Source organism: Hemicordylus capensis, chromosome 5, assembly GCF_027244095.1.
Source record: "Hemicordylus capensis ecotype Gifberg chromosome 5, rHemCap1.1.pri, whole genome shotgun sequence".
NCBI classification, from domain to species: domain Eukaryota; kingdom Metazoa; phylum Chordata; class Lepidosauria; order Squamata; family Cordylidae; genus Hemicordylus; species Hemicordylus capensis.
Window position 1 is genome coordinate 235,476,978 of NC_069661.1, and position 26,577 is coordinate 235,503,554.

Below are 26,577 nucleotides of genomic sequence, written 5' to 3' on the forward strand. Positions count from 1 at the left end.
TAACATCCTTGACATTTAATAATCAATATTTCTTAATATTCTATTGAAGATGTGCTCCAGGAAAAAGGAAAAAATGTGGAGAAATGAAATGCTATCCTTTCACCCTGCGCCAAATCGCTGATTCCATTTTTCAGCCTTTTTATAGTTCCCCCTTTAGCCATCTGTCAGTGCTAATCCACGCAGTAGTTTGGATCAGGAATAATGTTGAGTCTTGCATTGCTCTTAAGGGATTAATATTTAGACAATTTTTAGAATCGTTTTCAAAGCCAAGAGAGAGAAGATTATAAACTGACTTCCCTCACTTTGTGTCGATGCTACTAAAATGGCCCACTGGAGGTGGTGGAGGAAGAGCTTTGGAAACGTCAGGTGACGGGGAAGAATGCCTACAGAAGGATCAGATATTTGAAGAGGGCTCTCGTATCTCCCCTCTCTTAGGCTAAAGAGTTCTCTTCCTATGTTCTTAAATCAGTCCAAGTGAATCTTCCAAATTTGAGGCTTGACCTGTCAAGATAGCTCTGAATCTTGATTCTGCGTTCTCAAGTTTTGGCTACTCACCTCCCAGCTTCCGGTTACCTGCACACTTAAGCAACAGACTGACTGCTTGCACTTACCCCAAAGGGAAAGGTAAATAATCATAAAACCCCAACAATAGCACATATTCTACCAAAGGAAACCACAGAGCTCGGTGGCTGCCAGAGCGGCTTCATCCCCTGAAGGGAATATCTTGCAGTGCTCACACGTCTAGTCTCCCTTCCGTATGCAACCAGGGCAGACCCTGCTTAGCTAAGGGGACAAGTCATGCTTGCTACCACAAGACCAGCTCTCCTCTCCTGGCGTGGCGGCGTTGGAGGTGAGGCAAGGTGATAAATGACCCTTTCAAAACTGACCCTGGCAAGCTTTGAAAGTGGCCTGGGGGGTGAAGAGGAGGGAAAGGTGCCAGCAGCCTCCTCTTCTCTCCTCATGCTTCTTGAGAGCACTGGAAGGAGCACGTGGAGAGATGCTCCTTGCAAAGTTTGTAGGTGTCGGATCGGCCCTTCTGATGGCAGCAGCAGGGAACATCTTGTTGCCATGTTGCCATCCCAGTAATCTGAGGCCTGAGGCGACTGCCTTGCCTCACCTTATGAAAGGACCACCCCGGTCAACTTATAGCCTCTTAGCAGTCCTTCTGACTGACAAAAGACTGCCTGGACCCAAGGCAAGTGTAGTGTTCACTTATGGTTGCCACTGGTGTAAGAGGTCTCAGGGAAGAGGCAGGTTAAAAGCTTCTTTGGCCCTCCTTTTGACACCTACCACCACTTTGAACAGAAAAGGAGTCTTGAATTCTGACACTTATACAGGGAGAGACACTTGCTGAAAAAGGCGAATTTGGGGGTTGGGCAGGGGTGTAGCTTTAATTGAGTGGATGGGTTCAAAAAACCCAGGGTCCCCAGGTCCCGAGGGCCCCCAGCTCCACCCCTCCCTATTTTCTTCATCATCTCCCTCACTCCGAGGGCCTGGCAGGGAGAGGGGCGGACTCGGGCCCCCTCTTCCCTAGCTACGCCCCTGGGGTTGGGTAAAGTCTTCAGTACCCAAACACAGGAAAATGTGATTCTTTAATCAACATCTCAGGTGTTTAAAACAACCCGGCTCCTTTTGCAAATTCAATGATTATGTTGGCTGCTGGTGAAAGAGCTCACTTGAAAGGGGAAAGGGGAAAAAAAGAATCTTCCTTCAGTTATTTGCTTTTAACCTTCCGTCCAAGCGTCCAGGTTGCCACTCTTCCCTCTGTCCTCATGGCATCCATCCCAGCGAGAGTACAAAACCAGAGGAGATTGGAAAAGCAGCTGAGAATTCTAGCGGTGCACACAGTGACTTCTGGCTACTCTTACAAGGGCAGGGAGGGGGTTGGATTACATAATTCGGATGCCCAAAGAAAGCAGTGGATTCATGGGAAAGCACTGCAAATCTAATGCAAATCCAAGCATCGTGGCATGAATCACTCTGAGGTCAGGGGAGGCCAGGCTGCTCCTTCCCCCAAGCACATGGGCTCAGCTTGCTTGCAAGCAGTTGCAGCCATTCAGGTTGTTGGGCACTAAAATCCATCTCGATTAAGAGGCAGTAATATGGGGAGATGAGACCTGCTTAGTAGCTCAGGGGAGTAGTGGCAGATAACAAGAGTCGTTCCCTCTTTCAGTAACTCATCCTGGTGTAGTCTTGAAGCTGATGGTGGTTCCTGAAAGAAAATGGCAGTTTAAAGCGGACCTGACCAAGTGGAACTTGCAAAATGGCTTACAGGTGGCTACGTGACACGGATACTCCGGCTAATGTGGAGTGCAATCCCCAGAGAAAGATATTAGAATATACAATTGCCTCTGAGGAAGAGCATTCTAAATCTTGAAATGCACCAGGTACAGGTTGAGTCTCAATGACACTACATTGTAACAAAACAAAAAACAAACAAACAAAAAAAATGTCTCAGCTCACTCGCTCACAGATTCCCAATTCTGCTGCTTTTAAACATGCAGTCTAAACTTACTTATTTCAGAAGGGGTTTAGTGACGGGTTTTGTCTGTAATTCTCTCTAGTTGCGGCTCTGTTTTTATTGTGAAGCTTTTTAATGTTTTTGATGTTCTCGCTTTGGAGCTGGGGGGGGGAGGAAAAGCCCCCCTCCTCCACTCCCTGCTCATGTTGGTGCCTGCTCTGTTTGGTAAAGGTACAGTACAGGGTAATGTCGAAAATGTCAAAAAGGCCTGTAATTATTGTAGATTCAATGCTTATTTGTTTTTATGCTTTAAATAAAACCTAAAAATATAAAATACAGTAACCTTTTGTGTTTAGACTTGGATCCCATGCCCAAGATATCTCATTACGCAAATATTCCGAAATCCGGAAAAATCCGAAATCCAGAACACTTCTGGACCCAAGCAGTCTGGATAAGGGATACTCAACCTGTAATGCTTGGATAAAGATTTTATCGATAATTATTCAGCATCTTTGGGGACCCCCCCCTTTTTTGTCTTGTTTGTCTCACAAAAAGGAGGGATTCAGACTTCATAGCAGACAATAGAGCCACAGTATTGTATGGTCCTAGAGCTTGAATTATTTAAAAGTCCTCCGTTGTTTAGAGAAGCCTCATTCATTCACTCTCTACCCCGGAACAAGCAGCAGAAGCCAGGGTGAGACCATGTGTGCAGTGGGGTACAGGGTCATCTCCCTTGAAGATTGCAGCTGGCCTGGCCTAGGGTTACCAACATTGCATTGGCTGAAATCGCGACGGGGACTCCGAGAGAGGGGGGTCATGACCATCTAGGGGCGGGGCTTGTCTTTGTGGGTTTTTAAAAAAACTTTTAAAGCCGCTGCTGAGCACCTAACCCTAACCCAGGTAGGGTTGCCAGCTGTCCCACACTACACAGGATGTCCCTACTTTCTGTGGGGAAATGCTCATCCTGTTTGGGACTCAATTTCTCCCACTTTTTGACCTTCTTGAAAATCTTTTCTTTTAACTTTTAAAGCCACTGTTGAGCGGCGGCGGAGCAGGGACAGTGGCGAGAGCTCTCCCGCCTCCCAAACTATGTAAATAGCTCTGGATGGGGCAGGGCTTGCTGGGGCGGGCGCACTGGCGATAGGCGAATGGCGGAACTGAAAGCACTCACTGCCACTGAGCACTGACTGACTGCAGGACTAGAGGGATGGAGAGAAGGTGGTGAAAGCGCCCCTTACTCGGCCCCGCCTTCCTCCCACATGAGGCGGACGGGCTGATTTCAGGCTTTTGTGCACATGCGCGCATGCGCAGAAGCCTGAAATTGGCCCGTCTGCCTCATGTGGGAGGAAGGCGGGGCCGGGTAAGGGGCGCTTTCACCACCTTCTCTCCGTCCCTCCTGTCAGTCAGTTCAACTGCAGCGTGCCTGGCACCAGCGTGCCCGCCCTGAGCGAGCCCTGCCCCATCCAGAGCCATTTACATAGTTTGGGAGGCGGGAGAGTGCTCGCCACTGTCCCTGCTCCGCCGCTGCTCAGCAGTGGCTTTAAAAGTTAAAAGAAAAGATTTGCAAAAAGGTCAAAAAGCGGGAGAAATTGAGTCCCAAACGGGACGAGCATTTCCCCACAGAAAGTAGGGACATCCCGTGCAGTGTGGGACGGTTGATGTCAACCCTACCTGGCACTGACCTCTCTCCCCATCTCAGTATTTCTGGCCACATGGTCTTGGACAGGAAAAGAAAACAGCCTGGGAAGCAAACTGGAAGGTTTGGCCTAATCCAAAAAGGCAGTGAGGCCGTTCTCACCTGCAGGGGAAACCAGGCTAAGAAAGCCCAGCCTGGGCGGTTCCTCCTGGGCGTGAGAACCAGGCTGGGTGCCTGGTGGCACTGTGGCAGTGAGCCAGCCTTCAAAATGAGGTTAAGGGAGCCAAGTGCCCAAGGAGTTCTAGGCTCCAGGGCAGAGTGAGGCCCCTCGCTGAAAGGGATCAAGGCTTCGTTCTGCCTTGCTGCCTGGGCATGGAACACCCTTTCCAAACATGTTTGCTTGGCAGCCACTTAAGTTTCTTCTAGGCATCGGGTAAAAACGATTTTTCTTTGCTTTTAACAGAACCTAATTGGGTTGCTTCTTATGCGGATCTTGTTCTGCTGATTTCAGTTGTCTTAATTGCTTTGAATTTTGTTCTCGTATTTTAAAACAAATCTGTTGCAATTTGCCTTAGGTGGCTTGACCGAAAGGCAGGGCATCAGTTTTACTTAGGCCAAACGAAACGTAACATGGAAGCCGTAGAGTGCCAACTTTGCAGGCAGCAACTCCGGAGTGCCTCTCCAGATACAGCTGAGAAAAGTCCCCTCCTGGAAACCTTGGAGAACTGCTTCCAGTCAGTGTCAACAGTATTGACCTAGATGGAGCAATAGTCTGCCAGGCATTGAATCTGGGATGTTCTATGTTATGGGAGTTGTAGTTAACAACATCTGGGAATCATTACAGGGAACACTGCAGTCTCAAGTTAACTATACATGCACATCTTCAGGGAAATATTTATAAAATCAAATGACAATAGCACCGCATAAGCTAAAAGGAATTTATAACCACCATAATGCTTGCTGTTGGAGATCATATTAAAGCAGAAGTTTTTGTGCATATTTTTGAAGTTGTCCAGTTATTAGGAATATTAAAAATAATAGATGATATGTGAGGATATGATATACCTGTGGACTCTTATCAGTTTTGCTTGGTTGTATCGGTCAGTGAGTGATTCTGATTTTGAGAGGATTTGAAATTTTGTTAACAGTAGCTAAAATGTTGATAGCTAGCAAACAGAAGATCAAAGGTCCCCTCCTTTATGGACAAGGACTTCAGAATCTGGGATATGGCTTATGTGTAATAAAGTGAACTAATATTGTTTGCTTAAGAGAGGGAAGTTAGGATGCATTTGTTAAAATCGTGATTTGATATATTGCTTTTTGGAGTGACAAACATGCTGCTAATGTAAATCCATGTAGTTTATTGTCTTTGTTATTATTTGTTTAGCTGGATTAAAAATATCAAATCCATACTCATTTTATCACCCTACCATACTGTAATCAGAAACCTCATTAGAACATGGTGCATGCTTCAGCCATGTCACCTCCAACCATCTTAACAACCATTGTTTGTCTCCAGTCTAGTATGAGGAAGAGAGTTGAATTAGTTAATCAAGTCTAATTCAGTTAATCGAGTCTCATTCCAACTTTTTGCAATTTGCTTCTTGATCAGGCTTGAGCAGAATGCTCAACCAGATATGTAGTATAGCCCTACCCATGATAATACCACATTAGATATCCACATGGGGAAATCACATCTTTTAATGTACCCTTCTTCATGCCTATGAGTAAAGCAAGATGGTCAAAGAGACTTATAGCTAAACATTGTCCTTGGCTGGCTTGGAAGATTTTAATGCCGGGATAATTCAGAAATGCAGTTCCCCTTCGTGCCTACCTGAGTCGGTGCAGTCTTTTAAGACCTGCACCATGGGCTCTGTGGACTGTTTGGGTTGGCTTTTGGGTTTTTGGGTTTTTTGTTTTTTGCAGTGGTGCTGATCACTGCAAGGTGCCAAAGTTTCATTTTTTATAATCCAAGTTTTCCTTTATCTCTTAAAGGACCGCCATCACCAGTGGGAGTCAGTGGCCAGGAGTGGACGTGGACAAGAGGATATGATCCCCTTAGCTTGCCAGTGCGTGAGCTGAACTCTCACCTGCCACTGTTTGTCTTCTGTTACAGGAATGAGACTGTTTTACACCAGTTCTGCTGCCCGGCAGCTGATGCAGAGCAGAAGCCTTCATCTGCAGACTCTTCTCCAAGGTGGGAAAGTTATTCAATTCATGCCCTGCTTGTTCCTCTTTTCCTCTCTCCCTTCTTCATTTTCACTTGCACACAAAACCTGAAGGCTTCTGACCATATCCCTCACCTCCTATTCACCTGGGCTTGCCATGCCACAAAGCAACACTTGGTGTCTGCCAGGGGTGGTTCTTTTGCTCTAGCATCAGATTGGAGGAACACTTTCTCCCCAGAATGCCTTTCACCACATGATTCTCTTTCTTTGAAGTTTCAAGGGAGACAGGAAGTAACAGAAGGACCAGTTGTACAATGACTCAAGCAGCGGCCAAGAAACAGAAAGAAGGTTATTTTAGTGATGAGCCTATTCTTAAGCTGTAGAGTTCTGTGGGCATTTCAGTAATTGAGGGGCATGAACAATGATGGAGCATTTGTCCCACTTATTACCCGTGAGTATTTACACTTCCCAGTGCTTTTCCCTCAGTGCTTCCTTCCCAGAAGGTGCCAGAGTGAGGGCCAGGAGGCCTTATTTCCTCCTCCTGCCCTCACTTATAATTAGCTTAATGACAATGCCAGCAAAGAATGTAAATACCACCATTAACAGGATTGCATGAACAGGCAGCAGCCCACAACTCTGGAAAAGGTGAATGGGAGACATAGTTTTGTGAAACCTTTCCCTTCTGTCCAAAGTCCCGGGTGTGATCCAAAAATGTCCTCAAAAGACTATTTAGTTCAACTCTCAAAGTAGTAGCCGTAGCAGTTGGAAAAGCAGCCAAGGGAGTTCAGCAAGTCAGGACTGTGATGAACTGGGATGTGGGAGGGGGTCATTGGGGCTTGGTGATAGACCCAGCGCCTACTAAACCAGGGTAAGGGGGGGAGGTCCTGGGGGCAAGGCAAGGCTGGAAGAGGAGAGACCATCAAACTGAGTCTTCTTGTTGCTCAGATCGGAGAGCAGAATCATTTATGAAGGTCCATGGGAAGCTCCTTTCTACAGAATCAGACCACTGACCCATCTAGCTCAGAATTGTCTACAATTCTGGCAGCAGCTCTCCAGGCTTGAGGCAAGGGTATTTCCCAGCCCTGCCTGGAGATGCCAGGGCTGGAACCTGAGACCTTCTGCATGCAAAGCAGGTGCTCTACTACTGAGCTATGGCTCCATCCCCTAAGGGTCAGGCCTTACAACCTGATTTGGTCTGGCCTTTTGTTATGCAAGATACTTCTTTCTTGGTATGGCTAGTTATCCTGTAGCTTCTTCCTTTGAGTAGAGCTTGGTGCAACCCAGGCTGAATCTCCACTGATTTATCCAACCTGGGATCTGCTGCATAGCACATTTGAGTGGACTTGCAGGTCAGGGTCCACTAAGTGTCCTTCAAGAAAAAGGTGAGCAGATAATCCTGAAGTGAGCCAGGGCCTCGCTGAGCATGGAAGAAATGTGGACCACATAGGGGCTTTGAAAATCAGAGGTCTAAGTTGGGTGAGTGTGAAGGATATACTAGGAATTTTAGGATCCTTTTATGGAGCTCAGATAATAGGTGGCACCATTTCATTAATTCACTTAGGTACGGAGCTGAAATGACTGTCCCAACCCCCCAGCTTGGCCCCATTCAAAGGCTGCAATGGTGGAAGTGGGAATATAAACAGGGGCAAAGTGCTCGCATTCACTGGTAGTATTCACATTTGTTGCTGCTGCTGGCAGGAGTGGCGCAAGGTATTGTGGTGCCTGAGTTGAGGTGCCAACCAACCCTTGCAAGCTTTGAAAGTGCATTGGGGGCAGGAAGGAGAAAAGGTTGCTATCAACCACCTCTTTTCTCTTTGTGCTTCTTGTAAGCTTTGCAAGGAGTGTGAGGAGAGGCACTCCTTGCAAAGTTTGCAGGGGTCAGATTGGCCCGAAAGAGCTGCTCTGATGGTGACAGTGGAAGTGCATCTTGCTGCCCTGCTGACACTCCAGTAATCTGCCACCAGTGGCAACTACGTCACCTTGCCACATGTAAGGGCTGCCCTGGCTGCCGGACACTTCAAAGTTCCACCCATTCCTTCCCATGCAGATAGGAAGCATTGCTTCCTTCTTTTGCCCTCATTCTGAAGGTGTCATCCTGAAGTCAAATCAGAGTGAGGGCATGAGCAGAAACAATGCATCCGGTCCTCACTCTGGTCTGTTCTGGGCAGGAAGGATAATTCCTACCCAGCAGGTACTAAAGTGAGGCAGGAAGTAGGATGAAGCCTTCAGAGTGAGGGCAGAAGGAGCAATGCTTCTTCTCTGGGCAGGAATGAACGAAAGGAAATTTGAAAACAAAATGCCCAGTAGTAGTAGGGAGACAGATAGTTTCCGTCCCCAGGATCATGTGAACAAGCAGCAGCGAAAAAAGTGAATCGGGGGCTGTGTGGGTTCAGGAAATATTTTGGTCCCCCTACTCTGCTAATTTTGAGCTTTAAAATGTATTTTGAGAATCTTTGACTTGATTTTTGACTTGGACATCACAAAAGCTTAAGGCCAGTCCTTTCCTTTCCCCCTCTCCACAACACTTTGATAAGCTTCATGCTTTCCCTGTGCTGAATATGCTAGACCTACTTTGGTTCCCATCCTTGTGCATGCACACCAAAGGCTTGTCTACACGAGAATTTTAGTTTAATTTTTAAAAAATACTGTATCTTCTGTTAATTCACTTGCTATGGGGTATTCATGCTGCATTTGCATTGCTAGTTGGCTCATTTACTGTGCTGGCATGTAGCTGGGTTTGAAAGCAAAACAGGTTTTCTCCATGTGGATAATGACGGAAGTTCATTAAAATATTGTGCAAAACCCACAAGTGCTCAGATGAGTTAGTTTGAACTGATTCGAGGCAAGGAGCAGCATTCATAGACAGCGAGAAGCACCATTATCCAAACCATTGTTCAATGCATTTTTAAAAGGATCTTGCTGGGTTTCCCCCAGCTAGCTTTGATCAAAGGACTGCCTATCACTCAAGTGTTTGATTGTCATAGGGCATATCTACACTAATTTCCTCTTCCCAAGGAACTCTGGGAGTTGCAGTTCTTTGCAAGGGGGCCACAAACAGAGAATTCTCTCAGCATATATCCAGACTGCAATATCTTGTTGTCTGTAAGGGAAAGCATGGAAGTTAAAGTGGTATAAAACAGGTATATTTGTAGATATGCCTCGAATCCCTTGGATAGTAGTTTGGATAAATGAGGCTGCCCTGTGCATGCAAATCTTCAGTTCCCCACGGCCAGTTTAGAGGTGCAAGTCTTCTTGCAATGACCCTGTTCTCCTTAATACTCACATGATAAAGTGGGCTTATGTAAGTGCTCTTAGATGGCAAGTTATCAAAAAATGAAATACACTGGAAAACCAGCAGTTTTAGGATTAGGAATTTGCAGTCATATCACATGTAGGTGGTTTCACAAAACCATTTTTTTCAGGTTGGACATGGTCATGTGAACATGGTCCTCCCAGACACATGCACATGTCTGTGTGTTCTCTCTCTCCCTCCCCCCCCCCACACTTTACTTCTGACATCTTCTGGGGCAAATGGCTTTTCAGTATTTATAGCATCAGTGCCTAATGGCATCAGTGCTGGAGACCCTGGTTCAAGTTCTGAAGGACTCACATTGTCAAAGACTTCCCACACTCGTTCAGGCACTGCTTCCAGAAATTACACAAATATGTATGTATGTATGTATGCATATGTATGTAAAAATTGCTAAGGCTAGGCACACTGGAGGTGCCTGGAGTGCTGAGCCGCGTGGGTGTCAAGCCCAGTCAGAGGCAGTGCTGGCGGTGACGCCACTGCTGCTGTTGCTCTGGGCAGGGGCGGCACTGGAGCTCCAGTTGGGGGCCGCTCCGGACCTGTGAGGAGGAGGAGCAGGAGCAGGAATGGAGGAATCTGGCTCAGGTGAGGGGGGGAGGTCTCTGGGGTGAGGAGAGCTGGTCTTGTAGTAGAGGGAGAGGAGACCTGGGAGAGGAGAGCTGGTCTTGTGGTAGCAAGCATGACTTGTCCCCTTAGCTAAGCAGGGTCCGCCCTGGTGGCATATGAATGGGAGATTAGAAGTGTGAGCACTGTCAGATATTCCCCTCAGGGGATGGAGCTGCTCTGGGAAGAGCAAAAGGTTCCAAGTTCCCTCTCTAGCATCTCCAAGATAGGAGAGAGACTCCTGCCTGCAGCCTTGGAGAAGCCGCTGCCAGTCTGTGAAGACAATACTGAGCTAGATGGACCAATGGTCTGACTCAATATACGACAGCTTCCTATGTTCCTATGCCAAAATTCAGAACTTTCAGTCCAGGTTTACTCAGTGCAGCATGCAAGGCTCTCTCCCATTTTAACAGCCTCATATGTGCCCCCCCCCCACTTGTGGGCTTTCTAACATTTACATTTGCAAACAACAGTACAGCAAAGGGGGTAATATGGAGACATCTGTTGCTAACATTTAGGCAGGCCAGTGCCACTGAACATATTATTTCAAGTGACAAGCTGATACCATTTCCTTTGGGAATGAACACTGCACAGCATTCATCACAAAATTAAAGAAAACAAGTAGAGATCCGCAACAAAATGTTGTGGTATATCCCTAGCATGCATGTGTTACCTGGGCCTATGCCTAAGCATGGTTAAAGTTTTAAGGTACCTTTCACCCTCAGAAGCAAAGGGGCCAAGAGTGAAGCTTCCTGCTTTTTTTGGCTCAAGCTCTCCTCCCACCCACCTACCACTGAATTCCACAGGCTCTACCCACCTAGTTGTTTGTTAACTGCCCTCTGAATCTGCAAACATTCCACTCCATTGAGTTACGTGGGATAGGGGGTTAGCTCTCTTAGGGTTTCCCCCCTTCTGGTTTTTTGTGAAAACTGATGAATCTGTGGATTGCCCCAAGTCTGCTAGTACATAAGGTACCTGCTAGTACCTTATGCCCTTACCTCCCTCTCACCTTCAGGTACTTCGGTAATGTGTTCATAAGGATCATCGCATGTCCAGCTCTTTTGAAATAGATATAAGATTTTGCTGTCTCATGAAAGCAGACTTGGTATTAAGAGTAAAATGCTGAGGTCTGTTAGGTGAGCTCCAGAGAGACTGATATAGGCAGAGAAGAGAAAACAATGTGTGCAATAGGACAGCACATCTGTGAGATAAGATAAACATAGAAAGCAGCCCAATTTTCTTCCATTGCCAGCAGAAAGCCATGCTTTCCATCGAAATACAGAGAATTAATTACACACAACTTTTCTCTATTAGAGCAATCTCAGCTTAACTCCCATAAAGGTTCTGGGGAGGGATTTACTGCAGATGCTTCATGTAATAACTTCCTCAGATCCCTAGTGAGAACTCCTCAATGCAAACCACTCATGGTGGGAGTGTTTACAAGTTACAAGATTGCCATTAATTTATTCAGTTTCATAGCTCTTGGTGATTGTAGTGTTCCTTCCCAAGTGAAATGGTATCAATTACAAGATTGCTCCTAAATGCTTCCTCTTGGGCTCTACCCACCCTCTCCATCCCCACATACCATTCCATCCTCTGGGAGATCTGCACTAGTGACTCCATCAGCACAGCAATAACTAAGGACTGTAGGTCAGTGGCAGAGTACCTGCTTTGCTTACAGAAGAGAAAGTGTAAAGAATCTTAGATGTTTTCATCAACCACACATTGAACATAAGCCAGCAGTGTGATGCAGCTGCTAAAAAAGTGAATGCAGTCTCATGTGGCATTAACAGAGGCACAGTGGTCAGTTTACTTTTCATGACATGGGTACTACCCTTCTGTTAATGCACCCAGGACTGCATTGGCTTTTTTAGCAAATGTATCACACTGCTGCCTTATATTCAAGTGGCTTGTGGTCTGCTAAAAAACCTAGATCGTTTACACTTTCACTTCTGCATCCAAAGCAGGTACTTTGCCAATGAGTTACAATCCTTAGTTATCTTATTTGCTATGCTTGTGTAGTCCCTGGTGAAGATCCCCCAGAGGATGGACTGGGGTGTGGGGACAAAGAGGGTGAGTAGAGCCCATGAGGGTGGGTAGTATCCATGATGGCACTGGTCAGACCTCACTTGGAATACCATGTCCAGTTCTGGACACTGCATTTTAAGGAGGACACTGATAAACTAGAACAGGTTCAGAGAGGAGCATGAAAGACTTTCGTCTGCAAACTAAGTTCTATCTATCTATCTATCTATCTATCTATCTATCTATCTATCTATCTATCTAACACTTTTATACCGCCCTACACAAAAAGGTCCCTGAGCAGTTCACAATCTAAAAACCATTAAAACATAGACACAATTAAAACAATTTAAAAATACAAATAAAAACTCTAAAACCCAGAGTTCTAAAACTATAAACTAAACGCCTGGCTAAACAGGTATGTTTTCAGATCCTTCTTAAAAACATTTAGAGAAGGGGTAACTCTAATTTCATTAGGAAGCACATTCCAGAGTCCTGGGGCAACTCTAGAAAAGGCCCGGATTTGAGTCACCGCCAACCAAGCTGGTGGCAACTGCAACCAGACCTCCTCAGATGATATTAATAGGTGGTGGGGTTGATGAAGAAGGGAGAGTTCTCTTAAATACCTTGGACTCAAGCAGTTTAGGGCTTTATAGGTAATAGCCAGCACTTTGCATTTCACCCAGAAACTTATTTGCAACCAGTATAGTTCTTTTTAAATGGGTGATCTCTTTAAATATGATCTCTTCGGGCAACCCTGGAGACCGACCTGGCTGCTGCATTCTGTATTAACTGCAGTTTCCGAACTATGTGCAAAGGCAGCCCAATGTAGAGCGCATTGCAGTAGTCAAGACTGGATGAGGAATAGTTAAAGAAGCTGTTATTTGAAGGGCTGTCACAGAGGGAGGAACCAACTTGTTCTCTGTTGCTCCTGAGGGCAGGACTAGAACCAGGCAGTTGGAATGACAAAGAAGATTTGGGCTAGACATTAGGAGGAATTTCCTAGCTGTAAGAGCTGTTCAATAGTAGAACAGTCTGCCTCGTGCAGTGGTTGGCTTTCTTCCTTGGAATTTCTCAACAGAGGCTCGACATCCACTGTTAAGAATGCTGGCGCAGATTTCTCTGCTGAGCTGAGCGCTGGACCGAAAGTTCTCCAAGATACCTTACAACCGTCTTTGATTCTTGGATAATCATAAGTACTAGCTTGACCGGCACAGAGCATCTGCACCCTAGTACTGTATTGCTCTCCTCAACCCTTAGGAAACAGGAAACGTAGGAAACATAGGAAACTGCCATATACTGAGTCAGACCATTGGTCTATCTATTGGTCTTGCTACCACCAGACCAGCTCTCCTCTGGGAAAATTCTGGGAAAGTGGAAATTCTGGGATAATTCTGGGAAGCGGGTTTTAGGGGCAACAGGGGCACCTGTGAAATTAGCCTAGCTTTTTGGGCCATCCTTTTGCAGCCCCTGTCCATATGTTTTCCAGGGATGACTGTTCTCTTCTTCCCAATGATTGGCACCTCAGAATGCCTCTTTGAAATGCACTGCATCGGTGGTGGCCAACTGGATAGGCTCTCCAGATATTGGCCTACAATTCCCATCATTCCCAGCTATAATCAGTTGTGGGTGGGGTAGATGAGAATTGCAGTCCAACAAGAGCTGGAGAGCCTCGGGGCACTACATGACAACAAAGCAATCTCCTGAAGGGCATGACGGGGGTGGGAACTGCTGGAAGAGGTATTGCTGCTACCTGGTAGCCAAATAACATCCCTCCCAATTTTGCCACAGGTGGGGCAGTGAAATGGAAGGTGGTGATCTGGCTTAGTCCTAGCTCTGAGCTCTTTGGAGAACAGACAGGGTTTTTTGTTTTTTGTTTTAAGTGGTGTGATTTCCAGGCAGAAGTGTGCTCAGGCAAGTATTCGGCTGTTCACTAGTCTGTGTACTACATCTGCTGCAGCATTTAAAAAAATAATGCTAATTACATAGCACTTCACTGATGTTATCTAAGGATTGCTTACAACAATTGCACTTTATATGAATTATTTCAGTAATCCTAATGGCAATTCTGCAAGGTAGGTTAATAATATTATCCCCACATTGCAGATGTGTCCTGAAATTGAGGGATATATCAGCCCCATAAGGCATGAGTGAGTTCATGGCTAAGGTGAGATTTGGACCAGGGACTTCTTGGCTTCTGCCTCACAGTTTTGCCCACGACACCCACCCCAGCATGAGGAGCATGAAGACAACATGAGAGCCAGCATGGTGTAGTGGTTAGAGTGCTGGACTAGGACTGGGGAGACCCGAGTTCAAATCCCCATTCAGCCATGGTACTTGCTGGGTGACTCTGGGCCAGTCACTTCTCTCTCAGCCTAACCTACTTCACAGGCTTGTTGTGAGGAGAAACTTAAGTATGTAGTACACCGCTCTGGGCTCCTTGGAGAAAGGGCGGGCTACAAAATGTAAATAATAAATAAATAAATGAGCTGTGGGCAAATAGCAAGGAACCTGGCTGTCACAGACATCGTTTAACTGCACACTTTCCCTTGCACGGTGTCCCAGCATGCAGAGAACTATGCACAAAAACACATTCCTTTGCTGCTGTCGCACTTTCCTGCACTGAGCAAGGGTTTGGACTAGAAGACCCCCAAGGTTAGCATTCATTGAATGCTAAAATAATCTCTGAGTACTCTCAGAATGTTAGTGATCTCTGCATGTTTTAAATTTCCAAATTGCTGTTTTTTTAACAGATGGTTTTATTTTGTGTTTCTTGTGTTTATTTTTGTGAACCACCTAGAGCGGTATAAGTATAGAGTGGTATTGAGCGGTCAGGCGGCATAAAAACCAAATAAATAAATAAATAAATAAAGTTTGTATGATTCTGCAAGTAGCTTCAGATGGGATTGTGCATTTCTTTCTGTACCAAACCAACACAACAGGTGTTGTGATGTGGAAGCAAAAATACAGATGCGCATTGACACCTGCATCAGCTGTATGCATGGAAGTTTCCTTCCATTTACAGGTCTCCCTTGCTGGACTGGGGTACTTATCACTTACCAGGAGGGATGCCTATTAGTTTTGGCAAAGTCTGCCATGTGAGACATTCATTGCAGCTCCCGTCATTGTGAGAGCATTCTGTATTTTCATTTTTTTGGTCTCTCTCTCACATGTTCCATGGCTTTCCAAAGTTTAGTGTCAAAACCTGATGACACTTTTATGTAATTTGTTTAAAATATGTGTATCCCTTCTTTTGCAAAATAGCCTCAAGCTGGCTTACAATAAATACAATAAAATATAAACAGAGTGCAATATAAATAATATAAAAGATGTTGTATGAAGATATAAATATATATGTGTGTGTGTGTGTACACCCCCCCATATATATACAGTTTATATATTCATATTCCATTTCTTTACCACCCTTCCAGAATGGCTCAGGGCGGTTTACAATTAAAACAAAACCATTAAAATCAATTACCAGCTAAAACAGAAATTATAAAACACCATAAAACAACAACAATTAAACAGAACAGTTTAAAAACCCTGAAAATAATAGCAACAGATAAAATCATGAGTAAATCAAGACACAGAGCTGCCAAATAAGAGTGCAGAAAAAAACCAGAAGGTAAAATTAGCAAAGGACAATAAAAAGGGGTCTTCCCCCCCCTTCTCTTCTCTCTCTCCCTCTTTCCCTCCCCCCCCCCGATTAAACACACAGCTATGGTAGTGGGACAATTAAGACAGATGCTGGGAGACTTGATGTAAAAACCTCTCCTCGGTTATTTTTGTGTTTTGTGTAGTTGTATACTTATGGGCCTATATCAAGTCCAGGGAAAATTAGATCCCCTCCAGGAAGGGTAGGTATAACTGCGATGGGGCTTCTCATCACGTAGGCCAGATGGAATGTGGCTCTTGTCTTGGCTTTGGCAGCTGAGAATTGAGGGAGCATGTTAAAGGCTCTTCCCAGCGGTCTGGTGTTCCTGCTGCCACTTGTCCTTAGGAGCCTGTGGTGAAGAGAGGAAATAGCCCTACAGGAAGTAAAAAGCCAATAAAGACTCAAGAGATCAGGATGGATTGTACTGTCTTGAAGGAACATAGGAACATAGGAAGCTGCCCTATACTGAGTCAGACCATTGGTCTATCTAGCTCAGTATTGTCTTCACAGACTGGCAGCGGCTTCTCCAAGGTTGCAGGCAGGAATCTCTCTCAGCCCTATCTTGGAGATGCCAGGGAGGGAACTTGAAACCTTCTGCTCTTCCCAGAGCGGCTTCATCCCCTGAGGGGAATATCTTGCAGTGCTCACACATCAAGTCTCCCATTCAGATGCAACCAGGGCAGACCCTGCTTAGCTATGGGGACAAGTCATGCTTGCTACCACAAGACCAGCTCTCCTTTGTACAGGTATCTGTACAAAGTTCTAGCAAGTAGCAGCTGAAGGTAAGAGCTCAAATAAAGATCTGTTAAACCAGCAAAGGTTGCCTGCAAATGGAGGGCTTATGTAGGAGCAAGGAGCCCTAGCAACTTCCGGGAGTTCAGGCCGGCCCTGATTCCAAAGCAGGTGCCAGAACTTGCTTCCTCTTCCTCCTGAGTTGGCCGATTGGGAGGGAGGCCCTGAACAGCTAGGCGAGCAGTTCACTTCTGGTGTTGGGGCTCAGTCATGGTGTTTGCCTTTTGGGGTCCTGAGGGGGCCAGGACAGGAGCCTTGTTGGAGCGGGGGCACTGGATCCATAGAACTCCAGGGTTTCTCCAAGGGGGTGGCTGCAGGAGGGTCTGGGAGCTCCAGGTCTTTTGAATCCAGGGGGCTTTCATGGGGGCCACGGGTCTCATCTGGGGTGTGTGCCTCCTTTCCAGGTTGGAGTGTGGGTGGGTCCTAACAGAAAGATATCCACGAAGAAGTTGCCAGATTTGGCTTATTTTAATCCAAATTTTGGGTTACGGCCCATTTGACCCATGAGTATACCCCTTAGGTTCTGGCAATGAGTCCGAAAGTGCAGTCCCCAGAGAAGGACCTCTCTGAAGAAGATATTCATTGATGGTCAGGTTCATGGGCAAACTCGTTCTCTCCCTTGAATAAGATAGTTGGGTGCTGCTGTGATTAAATTAGGAGCAGGAAGTACCAATCAGGACTTAAATGAGCCGCTGGCCCAGTATCCTGAATAAGCAGTCTGCCTCATTGGCCCACGAGGGGCCAATCGGATTTTTAGAATAAGCTCAGCAGAATTCATGCTGAGGCAGCCATATTTCTAAAAGCTTTCCTGATTAGCTGAAACCCTGCTTTGGAGACCTCTGATTAACTTCCACCCGCTTTTGCTGCTGCATCTTAAATTACATAACCCAGGATGAATTCTTCCCTGTTCCATTTTTCTTTCCTGGTCAGGCATTTTTACAAATGCGTATGAGTGAGAGTGAGAGAGAGAGAGAGAGAGAGAGAGAGAGAGAGAGAGAGAGAGAGCACGCTTGTCAGAAGTGATGCTGCTAATAAGTGCCAGCCGCCTAGTTTTAATTAGAGTTTTCTTCATTAATGCCTCGGCTCCTCTCCGCGCAGCGGATTAAATAATGTACTCGCAGCTCATTTACACAAACCCCCAAACTGCAGGGCTGAGCTGCAATCCTTTAATTAAACAGCCTGGCTGATCCCTACCGCTGCCTCGCCTCATCAGTCTAAGCCGATTAAAGAGAATAGGGACTAATATGGAGTATAAACAGAGAAGTGACTCTTCTCTCTTCAAGGGACTTGGGGGCCTCGTGGAGGGTGGGCTGCTCCTGACTCCTCCTCCTGCATGGAATCCATGGCTGGGCTGCCTTGCCTTGCCACACACTGTGACTTGTAGAAGCAGCAGGATTCGTAGCAACACTTAGGCACTGTGGGGAAAGGCAGAAATGGCCACGTTACTGCTTAGTAGGCGCTTGTGTAATTATCAAGTGCTTTACTCCTCAAAATAATAGTCAGGCCCTATATGTGCTAATCTCTGGGCACATCTATATCACAGTCTTACATTGCTTTAATCGTTGTTTCCTCTCTCCAGGGAATCCTGAGAACCATAATTCTGAGTGGAGAGGGAGCTACAGACCTCTAGCAGGGAATTCTTATTCCCTGGATTATTTGGGGAAAGTATCACTCGTATAAAACCAAGTTATATTTGTGTCGTATAGATATTTCCAGCATAGGCATCAATAGCAGAAGTAGGCTATTTTGGGCAAGGGTGGTGGATGGTGGAGCACAATTGCCCAGGTTGTGAATTTGCATTTATAATTCATTCACAGAAGTTGGGAACTGAATTTCAAAATTGATACAGTAATTCAGTTTCTGAATGTTGAGCTCATTGGGCGGTTTAGTGACTACGACTTACGGTAAGAGTGAGGAGGTTCTGGAGATTAGATTTGTGTTTCCACCAAGAGAGTGTGTTTTAAAAAATGAACGAAATCAAAAAGTATGAAATTAGTGTGACATTTTTTCTCTTTTGTATTCAAAATCTAAAATTTGTAATTTGGAACATATTCTGCATTTAGAGTGTGAAATTTAGTTTCAGCTTCACTTTCCCATTTAATTTAGGGATGTGATTTTCGAATGCTTTCATAACCCTAAGCATTGCTGGGATGAATGGAAAGCCAGTTTAGTGTAGAGGCTAGAATGTTGGACTTAGACTAAGGAAGTACAGGTTCAAATCCTCACTTTGCTGCAAAGCTCACTTGTCACCTACTTCACAACATTGTTTTGAGGATCAAGGGAAGAACCAAGTATGTTGCCTTTAGCTTCTTCAAGGAATATTAGGTTGAAAACATAATAAATAATAGAATGGGAGATCCCTGCAGAAGCCCCTTTCCAGAGAAATTACTAGTAACGGCTGTTCCACATGCATGCGCGCGCACACACGCACACACACACATACACACACACAAAAGTGTCCTGGAACATCTGCAGTCAGAGCCTGTGATAGCCTCGCATCTAAAACAGTAGCTTCCTCATAAATGACAGCTGTTTGTCACTTGATTAAAACAATACGGCAAATTCAGATTTCAAAATTGGCCTAATGGACAATTAAGTTTGTCTGTCATTTAGTGGAGGCATGGCCAAGATAAGTTTATAGTTTTCAAAGGTGATAGACTGGCATTCCTCTCCAAAACTTCAGGCATCCATATCTTGGACATCTAATTTATGTTGCTGAATGAAAGCTGGAATAGATCAACCTTGATCTGATCTGATCTAACAAAATAATTCTGTACAGATAGGACCCCTTCATGATTTTTTTAAAATGTACACCTGGGATTTCTTAAATATAAACCTCAAAATGTAGAGTTAATGAGAACCAAGATGGACTGCCCCGTTAAGCAGATTTGCTGCTGAGGCAGTCCAGTTTGAGAGATAAATTTGTCCAGCTCGAAATCCTTGGCCATGTCCTGAACCCAGGGCGATTCCACACTCCCTAATTCAATATGGTAATCAAAATCCAAGCCTAAGGAGGAACTTCCTGGCCTCATTCTGTTCCTTGTTTCCATTTACCTAGCAGGGGTAGTGCCAACTGCATCAGTGGCAGAGAAGATCTGCATGCTGAGGCCTCCTTCCTGATCCTTGAAACAGCATCACAGACCCCAGGATCCCTGGGAAATGTAGAGGCGAGTCTCATGATCAGTGAGACTCACCTCTAGGGGGTTTGTGGGGAGAGCGGGCTTAGCCCACTCTCGCCGCAGATGAACAGGCAGGAAGCCCTGGGGCGGGCGGCCAGATCGGTCGCCCACATGACTGCCGGCTCCTTTACGGCTGCAGGGATCGGGGGCCGTGCGGGGCCCACCCTCACGACTGCCGACTCTGTTACGGCTGCAGGGATAGGGGGCCGCGCGGCCTCCTGGAGAGACCTGCTTGCAGCCTCCAGGCCGGGGGTCTCCTCGTGTATTGCCGCGGTGTGGAGCCACGCCGTGGCAACACATGACCAAAAAACCTGGGTTAGCGGAGCGCTCGCTCTGCTAACCTGGGCTAAGGGGAACGGGAATTAGTGGAGTTTGCTGCCGGGAGATGTGCGGCTCCCGTTGAAGCTCATGACCACCAAAAAGTGGGCTAGGCTCCCTTAGTCCGCTTTTTGGCGGTCGTGAGAATCGCCTTAATGTTTTTTTGTTTGTTGTTTTTCAATCTAGACAGTGCCATCTCCACATTGTGATCTATTTGTGCTAGATCCCAGTTCATCACTGGGAGGACTGTGCCAGTAGTGTGCCACATTCTTTACTAGGCAGTTGAGTATAATTTGACCAAACCTTATGATTTCAGGAACCTGCTCTTCTGTTTCCTGGGGTCTTATCTGCTAATGATAGGCCTGCATTCTGAGGATTTGAATAGGCCAGTAATTGCCTCCCCATTCCTCCAAGTCCCATGCTGTGGAGTCTGGCATTCCAGAACAATGACCTTTCAAATGGGTCTGGCAGAAACCCATCTCTGAACGGATTGCATGCCACATTTGCTTTTGTGCAAATTAATGGGACTGTGATGGGAGAGGCTTCTATTCCAATAATGAGAGGAAAGTCTGAAATCACAATGGGAAGGAATGGCACCCATGATGGTTCTATGAGCTTTTCTCAATCCAGCGTGGAGGCCAAATGGGCCTCCCCTGTGGAGATGAGTGGCACACCAGTACTACACAAAACCCTCGGTTCTACTCTTGCGATGGAGAGAAGCATTATGAAATATGTGAAGCCAAAGATGCCAAGGTGGAATTACTCTGGCAGTGAGAATCATTCTGAAGATGTATGTGTGGTGGGTGAACCAAAAGGAATGCATTGTGGGCACCACGTCCCCGCAAGGGAAGAGCTGTGCATCCGAGGGCCCCATTGGATAGCTGGGGATCGTTGGAACAGAGCACATAAAGGTTGTTTGTTAAAGTAAACCCACTTGGGGGTTTGCCTCACCCTTTCCTCCCTTTTAGTCAAGGTTCACATTACTTCACAGGGCCTGCTGTCTTCACCTCTTCTTGGCTACATGGCGCTCCATCAGGTGGTGTTTCCTCTTGGGCCGCAGCCACTTTTTCCTCTAAGGCACCACAGTCCTCCTCACTGTAAAGGTTTTAGCCCGGGTCTTCTGGGGCCACTGACCTCTCCTGCTCAGCCAGGCTCTCCCTCTAGACTGCCCTGCTTCTTAACAAGTGTGAAGGGCGGGGCTGCTGTCTAGCTCCTCCCCCACAACCTGTCATTGGCTGTGTTTATGACTGGCCAGTCAGCTAAGATCCTCGTGTGCTCTGGCCTCCCACTCATTAATGTCCACGCCCAGCAGGGGCCTGAAGTGCTCAGCTAGCAGGTCTCCATATGCTTTAGCCCTGGTGAATTCCTCCAGATGGGCCTTGTTAGGGCCACAGTGGGGTTCCAAGTGGAGACTGAGCCCAGCTGTTTGCAGGACATTCTGGTTGGCACTGGGCAACTAAAATAGGAGAGCTGTCAGTTCAGCAGTGTTACTTGGAGTCGGCAGTCCTTGTTTATACAGGCAAGGTGGTTGTAGCCATATCGCCCTGAGCCATTTTTGGAAGGGCGGTATAGAAATCGAATGAATGAATGAATGAATGAATGAATATCACCTTGCTGTAAGCCTTGGGACAGTTTTGTATCCCTGGGGGATGTCTATAGGATGTTATATATGTCTATATAACAATTTACCATGTAGCCATGGTTTGTAATTTTACCAAAGGGTACACCGACCTGTGGTCTACTAATGTCTTTAATGACTCCACCAATTTTCCCTTGCTGTCCGCCTCACAAAGAGCTGTCTACCGGCACATCTCTCTCCTGTCCTTCAAGTCCCTCCTCAAAGCCTACCTTTTCCTCATGGCCTTTAGTGTTTCTTCTTAATCCTTATTCCCAGTTGTAACCAAGCACTGAGTACACGTGACAGCATTTGCCCGGTTACAAGCAGCATTCACCTCTTCAGGGTGCTTTCCAGACTAGACCCTATGATGGGGTCAGGACATATCTTGGAAGTGTGCTTCCACACTTCCTGCGTTGTGACACCGCAATCCCTACGCGGACAGCAGGGTGCCGTTCACATTTCCAGTGCCTTGTTGTGAATTTAATCGCAGTGATATAGAGCAAGGATGTCGTATATCCGGCATGAAAAAGTTGCTGTTTTTTCAGGTTGTTCATTTCTGTGAGACTGGTGCCGATGCTGTGTATGTTTCGAATGCAACTTGCCTGAATGGCGGCGTTTTGCTGCCTATGAGCAGCTAGTCTGGAAAGTGCCCAGATGAACACTACTGGTGAACGGTGAGCAGCACAGCTGGGGTTGGATTTCCAGCCTGTTTTGTAATGCTGTGGCACCTTTCGGCATATCTCAAGGCTTTAGCATGTCATAATCTGGCCCTGATAGCATCCCTCTCAGGGGCTGAAGACTGAAAGCAGGGACAGCAGGTGTGGTCCTGATTCTTGTCCTTTGACACATTCAAGTATATATGTGAAAAGGGCTCTTCTCTATGCTGGAAAGTTAATTGTTGAATTAAACTATTATTTCCAGGATTTAAAATGACAGGATTCTGTAGACAGCAAGCCACAACATTTTGGGATTAGAGGTAGGGAATTACAAATTTAGGGAGAATACTAAGTAGCATAGGAGAACAGGAAAGGCAATATGTTGGGGACATGTTAGTTCCATGATATAAGATTTTGCAGTTTCTTTAAAATATTATTTGCGTGTTTTGTTTTTAACCCTTTTCCCCATCATAGTTCCAGGTTGGGCTGCTATTTATCTCAAGAGAGAGGCTGCCATTGGTGCGGTGGGGGCAAAGGGTTAATTTACCCCTCCCCCCCAGTGGTTTTGATTCCCCTCAGCTGCTGTTTAGGGAGAAAGCCAACCATGCAAGAGACAGCGATGTGCTTGACGTAACACACTGTTTGGCCCTTAGTTGCCATTCTTCAGGGTTTAGCTCTTTCCCCTGGGTCTCTAGAAGTTAAGTGTCTGAGTCAGTCCTGAGTGCACATTCATGTAAACTGGCAAAGAGGCACCTTTCCAAGTGATGGTTCTCTTATATTTAGCAAGAGGAGAGCAACTGGCCCTATTCAGCCCCAGCACAGCTTCTTTCCAGTGACTGTTGCTGGGGTCTACCTTGTGTTTCTTCTTAAACTATGAGCGCTTTGGGGACGGGGAACCGTCTTCTTATTCTGTGTAAACTGCTTTGAGGACTTTCACTGAAAATCATTAGCTATATAAATAGTAGGAGTAACTGTATATGCATGAACAGTATGTATTAACCTTTGCTAACTGGGCTAAGAGGCACCTTTCAAAATGGTGGCTCTCATATTTAGCAGGGGAAGAACTGTCCCATTCGACCTATCATAGCATCGCTCCCAGTGGCTGTAACTGGTACCTCCCTTGTGTTTCTTTTTAGATTGTGAGCCCTTTTGGAACAAGGAGCCTTCCCCTCCCCTTATTATTATTATTATTTGGCTATGAAAACCACTTTGTAGAATTTTTTGAAAAGCAGTATCTTAATTGCCTTAATAAATAATTGTAATAATAGAGTCTATTGATAGATAGATAATAGAATCTATTTATGGGTCGCTGACACCAACTTGACGGTACTTAATCAATCAGATCAATAATAGAGTTGGTAAATCTAAGCACATATGTATACACAAAGCCATTACGGCATGTTGTGGTGAACAGGGTATTGTACTTGGACTGGAGTGACCTTTCAAAGTGGTGGCTCCCTTATTAGTAGGAGAAGAGCAACTATCCCTATCCAACCTGGTGTAACATCCCTCCCAGTTACTATAACTGGAGCAGTCGCGGAGGGAGTCCATCAGCGGCCTGGGCTCAGCCCGCCACTGCAGCCCCTAGCTCTGCCCCCTGCATAGCCATTCCTCCTGCACTTGATGTCAGGTGCGGGGCATGTCTGGGGTGCGAGGCACAGCCCCTGAAGGGTGGCGGCCCAGGTTCTTTGAACCTGTTTGCTCAGTGTGGCTCTGCCCTTGAACTGGTGCTTCGCTTTTTTCTTTCTTTTTAGATTGTAAGCCCCATTGGGGCAGGAAACCACCTCCTCAATCATTTTACTGTGTAAACTTCCTTGTGAACATTTGTAGAATGTGGGATATAAATATTTTAAATAATAAGAATAAAATAATAATAAGCACTAGATGCCATGCGGTGTACAGCCTGTCATTTTGCACACTGCAGCTACTGAGTTAATTTTTGTTGATAACTTGTTTTTGGACAACTATATCTTTAGCCAAAAGAACACCCGCCATATAGGCTTTATAAATAAACTAGCTGGCCCGGGCGCAGAGCATCTGCGCCTCTAGTTGTCCCCTTTTTCTCCCCCCTCCTTCCCCCCTTGTTTTTCACTCCCCCCTTCTCCCCCCCCCACTGCTGCTTTATCTCCCTGTCACCTCCTCCACCTCCACCTTTTTCTCTCCCTGCCCTGTTGCCACCTCTTTCTCCCTCCCCCCACCGCTTCTTTCTCTCCCCCCCCTCCCCAGCAGCTTGCTCGCAAACTCTCGTGAGAGCTGCCGCACACGGGATCAGCCATGTGTACATTGTAGCGAATTATATATATAGATGGAGAAAAGGCTATTGTAGAGTAAACCAATACTGCAGGTAGAGTAGAGCTTCTAGCAATGCCTGGGTGGGTGGTATTGGTCAGCGGTTCTCTGTATAACAACTGGAGAGTTTTCCTCCATGAAATGTTGGAAATTATCTTGATGTGGAAATTTGGGCCCTGGATATGAGAAGTTGCAATGTGGCTGGACAGGTGAGAGCTTCAAGCTCCTGCTGGTTGGAAAGGTGTCAAAAATGGAAACCAAGCAGAGGTAGATTATTAATTATTGAGAGAAAGGGAATAGGGAGTGCTCTGCCCATGGGTTTTACATGTGTTAGTTTCCTTTTGAAGTTTAATTTCCTCATGTATAAAGTGCTGCTTAGATCAGACTTGAAACATGATCAATGCAACTGGCAAGTGTTTACTTTGTGATTATGGAGCAATTAAATTTCAACTCAATACAGTTTAAGCATCAAACAGCTGCGTACTCATTCCTAAAGTGCCCACTGGATTACTCATCACTGCAACCAGGCTTCTGCCTATAGCCTCAGCACCAATTAATGGTGAAGAAACATAACATAATCGATTTTCTTGGGTCTCATCACTAGACTGATCCTTTCTACAGTCTTGGACAGGCTGCCTCTCTCAGTAGAACTTTGAATAGCTAAACATACTTCTAACATGGGAACACAAACTAGTTGCCAGAGTAACTGGTGAAGGGTTTGTTTTGTTCCTTCAAGGAGCCAAGTGTCAGAATAATGAAGCCAGTCTAGGCTGTCCTTGAGGCAAGACATACAAAGGAAATATTTAAGTGAGCCAGAGGAAGAGGTAGTGGTATCTTATGTAGTGGTGTGCATGGAACCGCACCTCTGTGGTCCAGCACTGGGGAGGGGGCTCTTTAAGGGTGGGGGAGGGTGTACTTACCCCTCCTGCCACTTTCCCCCCTTCAGCGCTCCAGTTTTTGAAAACATTTGGGGTGGCAGGGTACCTCCCTGCCGCCCCGTCCCCAGTTCCTTGTCAAAAGGCTTCAAAAGCCTGACTGTGTGTGCGCATGTTGCGCGCGTCACATCCGTGCACTGCGTGCATGCTCACGTCGCGTGCATGCATGTCTGACATGTGCATGCACGTGACGCGCACAATGTGCGCACGCACAGTCAAGCTTTTGAAGCCTTTTGACGAGGAACGGGGGAAGGGGCGGCAGGGAGGTACCATGCTGCCCCAAATGCTTTCAAAAACCGGAGTTCTGGAGGGGGGAAAGTGGCAGGAGGGGTAAGTACACCCTCCCACGCCCTTAAAGGTCCACACACCCCCGGCATCGAATCGCTGAACCAGCCCCAGGTCTGGACCGGTCCGGAGGCCCTTAGAATGGGCTCCGGACCGGTCCGTGCACATCCCTAAACCTTATGTGTGCCTGTGCCTGCATTTTGGAGCAATAGGCCTCTTCTCACATGAACAGAACAACACAGTATTAATGTGAGAAGGGTCCTGGTGGATCAGGCCAAGGCTTATTTAGTCTAGCATCCCATTTCCCACAGGGGCCCAAAAGATGCCTCTGGGAAACCCACAAGCAGGAGATGGAGGCAATATCTTTCTCCCCCATGGCTCTCCTGCAACTGGTATTCAGAGGCATATGGCCTCTGACCCTGGAAGTAGCATCGGGGCAGCCACCCTTCCATGAGGCAGGGTGAGGTGTTCTCCTGCCCCTGCCACCATGGGCACCACTCTGCTGCACTCTCCCTCACCCAGCTGGAGCACACTGTTCATTTCCCCCTCCTTGCCCATTGGGGAACACTTCTTCTTCTCTCCCCGCCCCACCCCACTAGAACAAGGAATGCCACTGCCTGGCTTGTTGGCATAGGCTAAGGGTGCTT

At 46.3% G+C, this 26,577-nt stretch overlaps 1 protein-coding gene across 7 annotated transcripts in view; it reads left to right on the forward strand.

Moving 5' to 3' along the window:
* The window catches only part of IQSEC3 (IQ motif and Sec7 domain ArfGEF 3), a 246,079-nt gene that overhangs the window by 96,706 nt on the left and 122,796 nt on the right, over positions 1–26,577 (forward strand). For all 7 annotated transcript variants that reach the window (XM_053255097.1, XM_053255098.1, XM_053255101.1 and 4 more), the window contains exon 2: positions 6,214–6,294. In XM_053255097.1, coding sequence (XP_053111072.1) covers positions 6,214–6,294 — 81 coding nt within the window. The remainder of the gene's footprint in view (positions 1–6,213; positions 6,295–26,577) is intronic.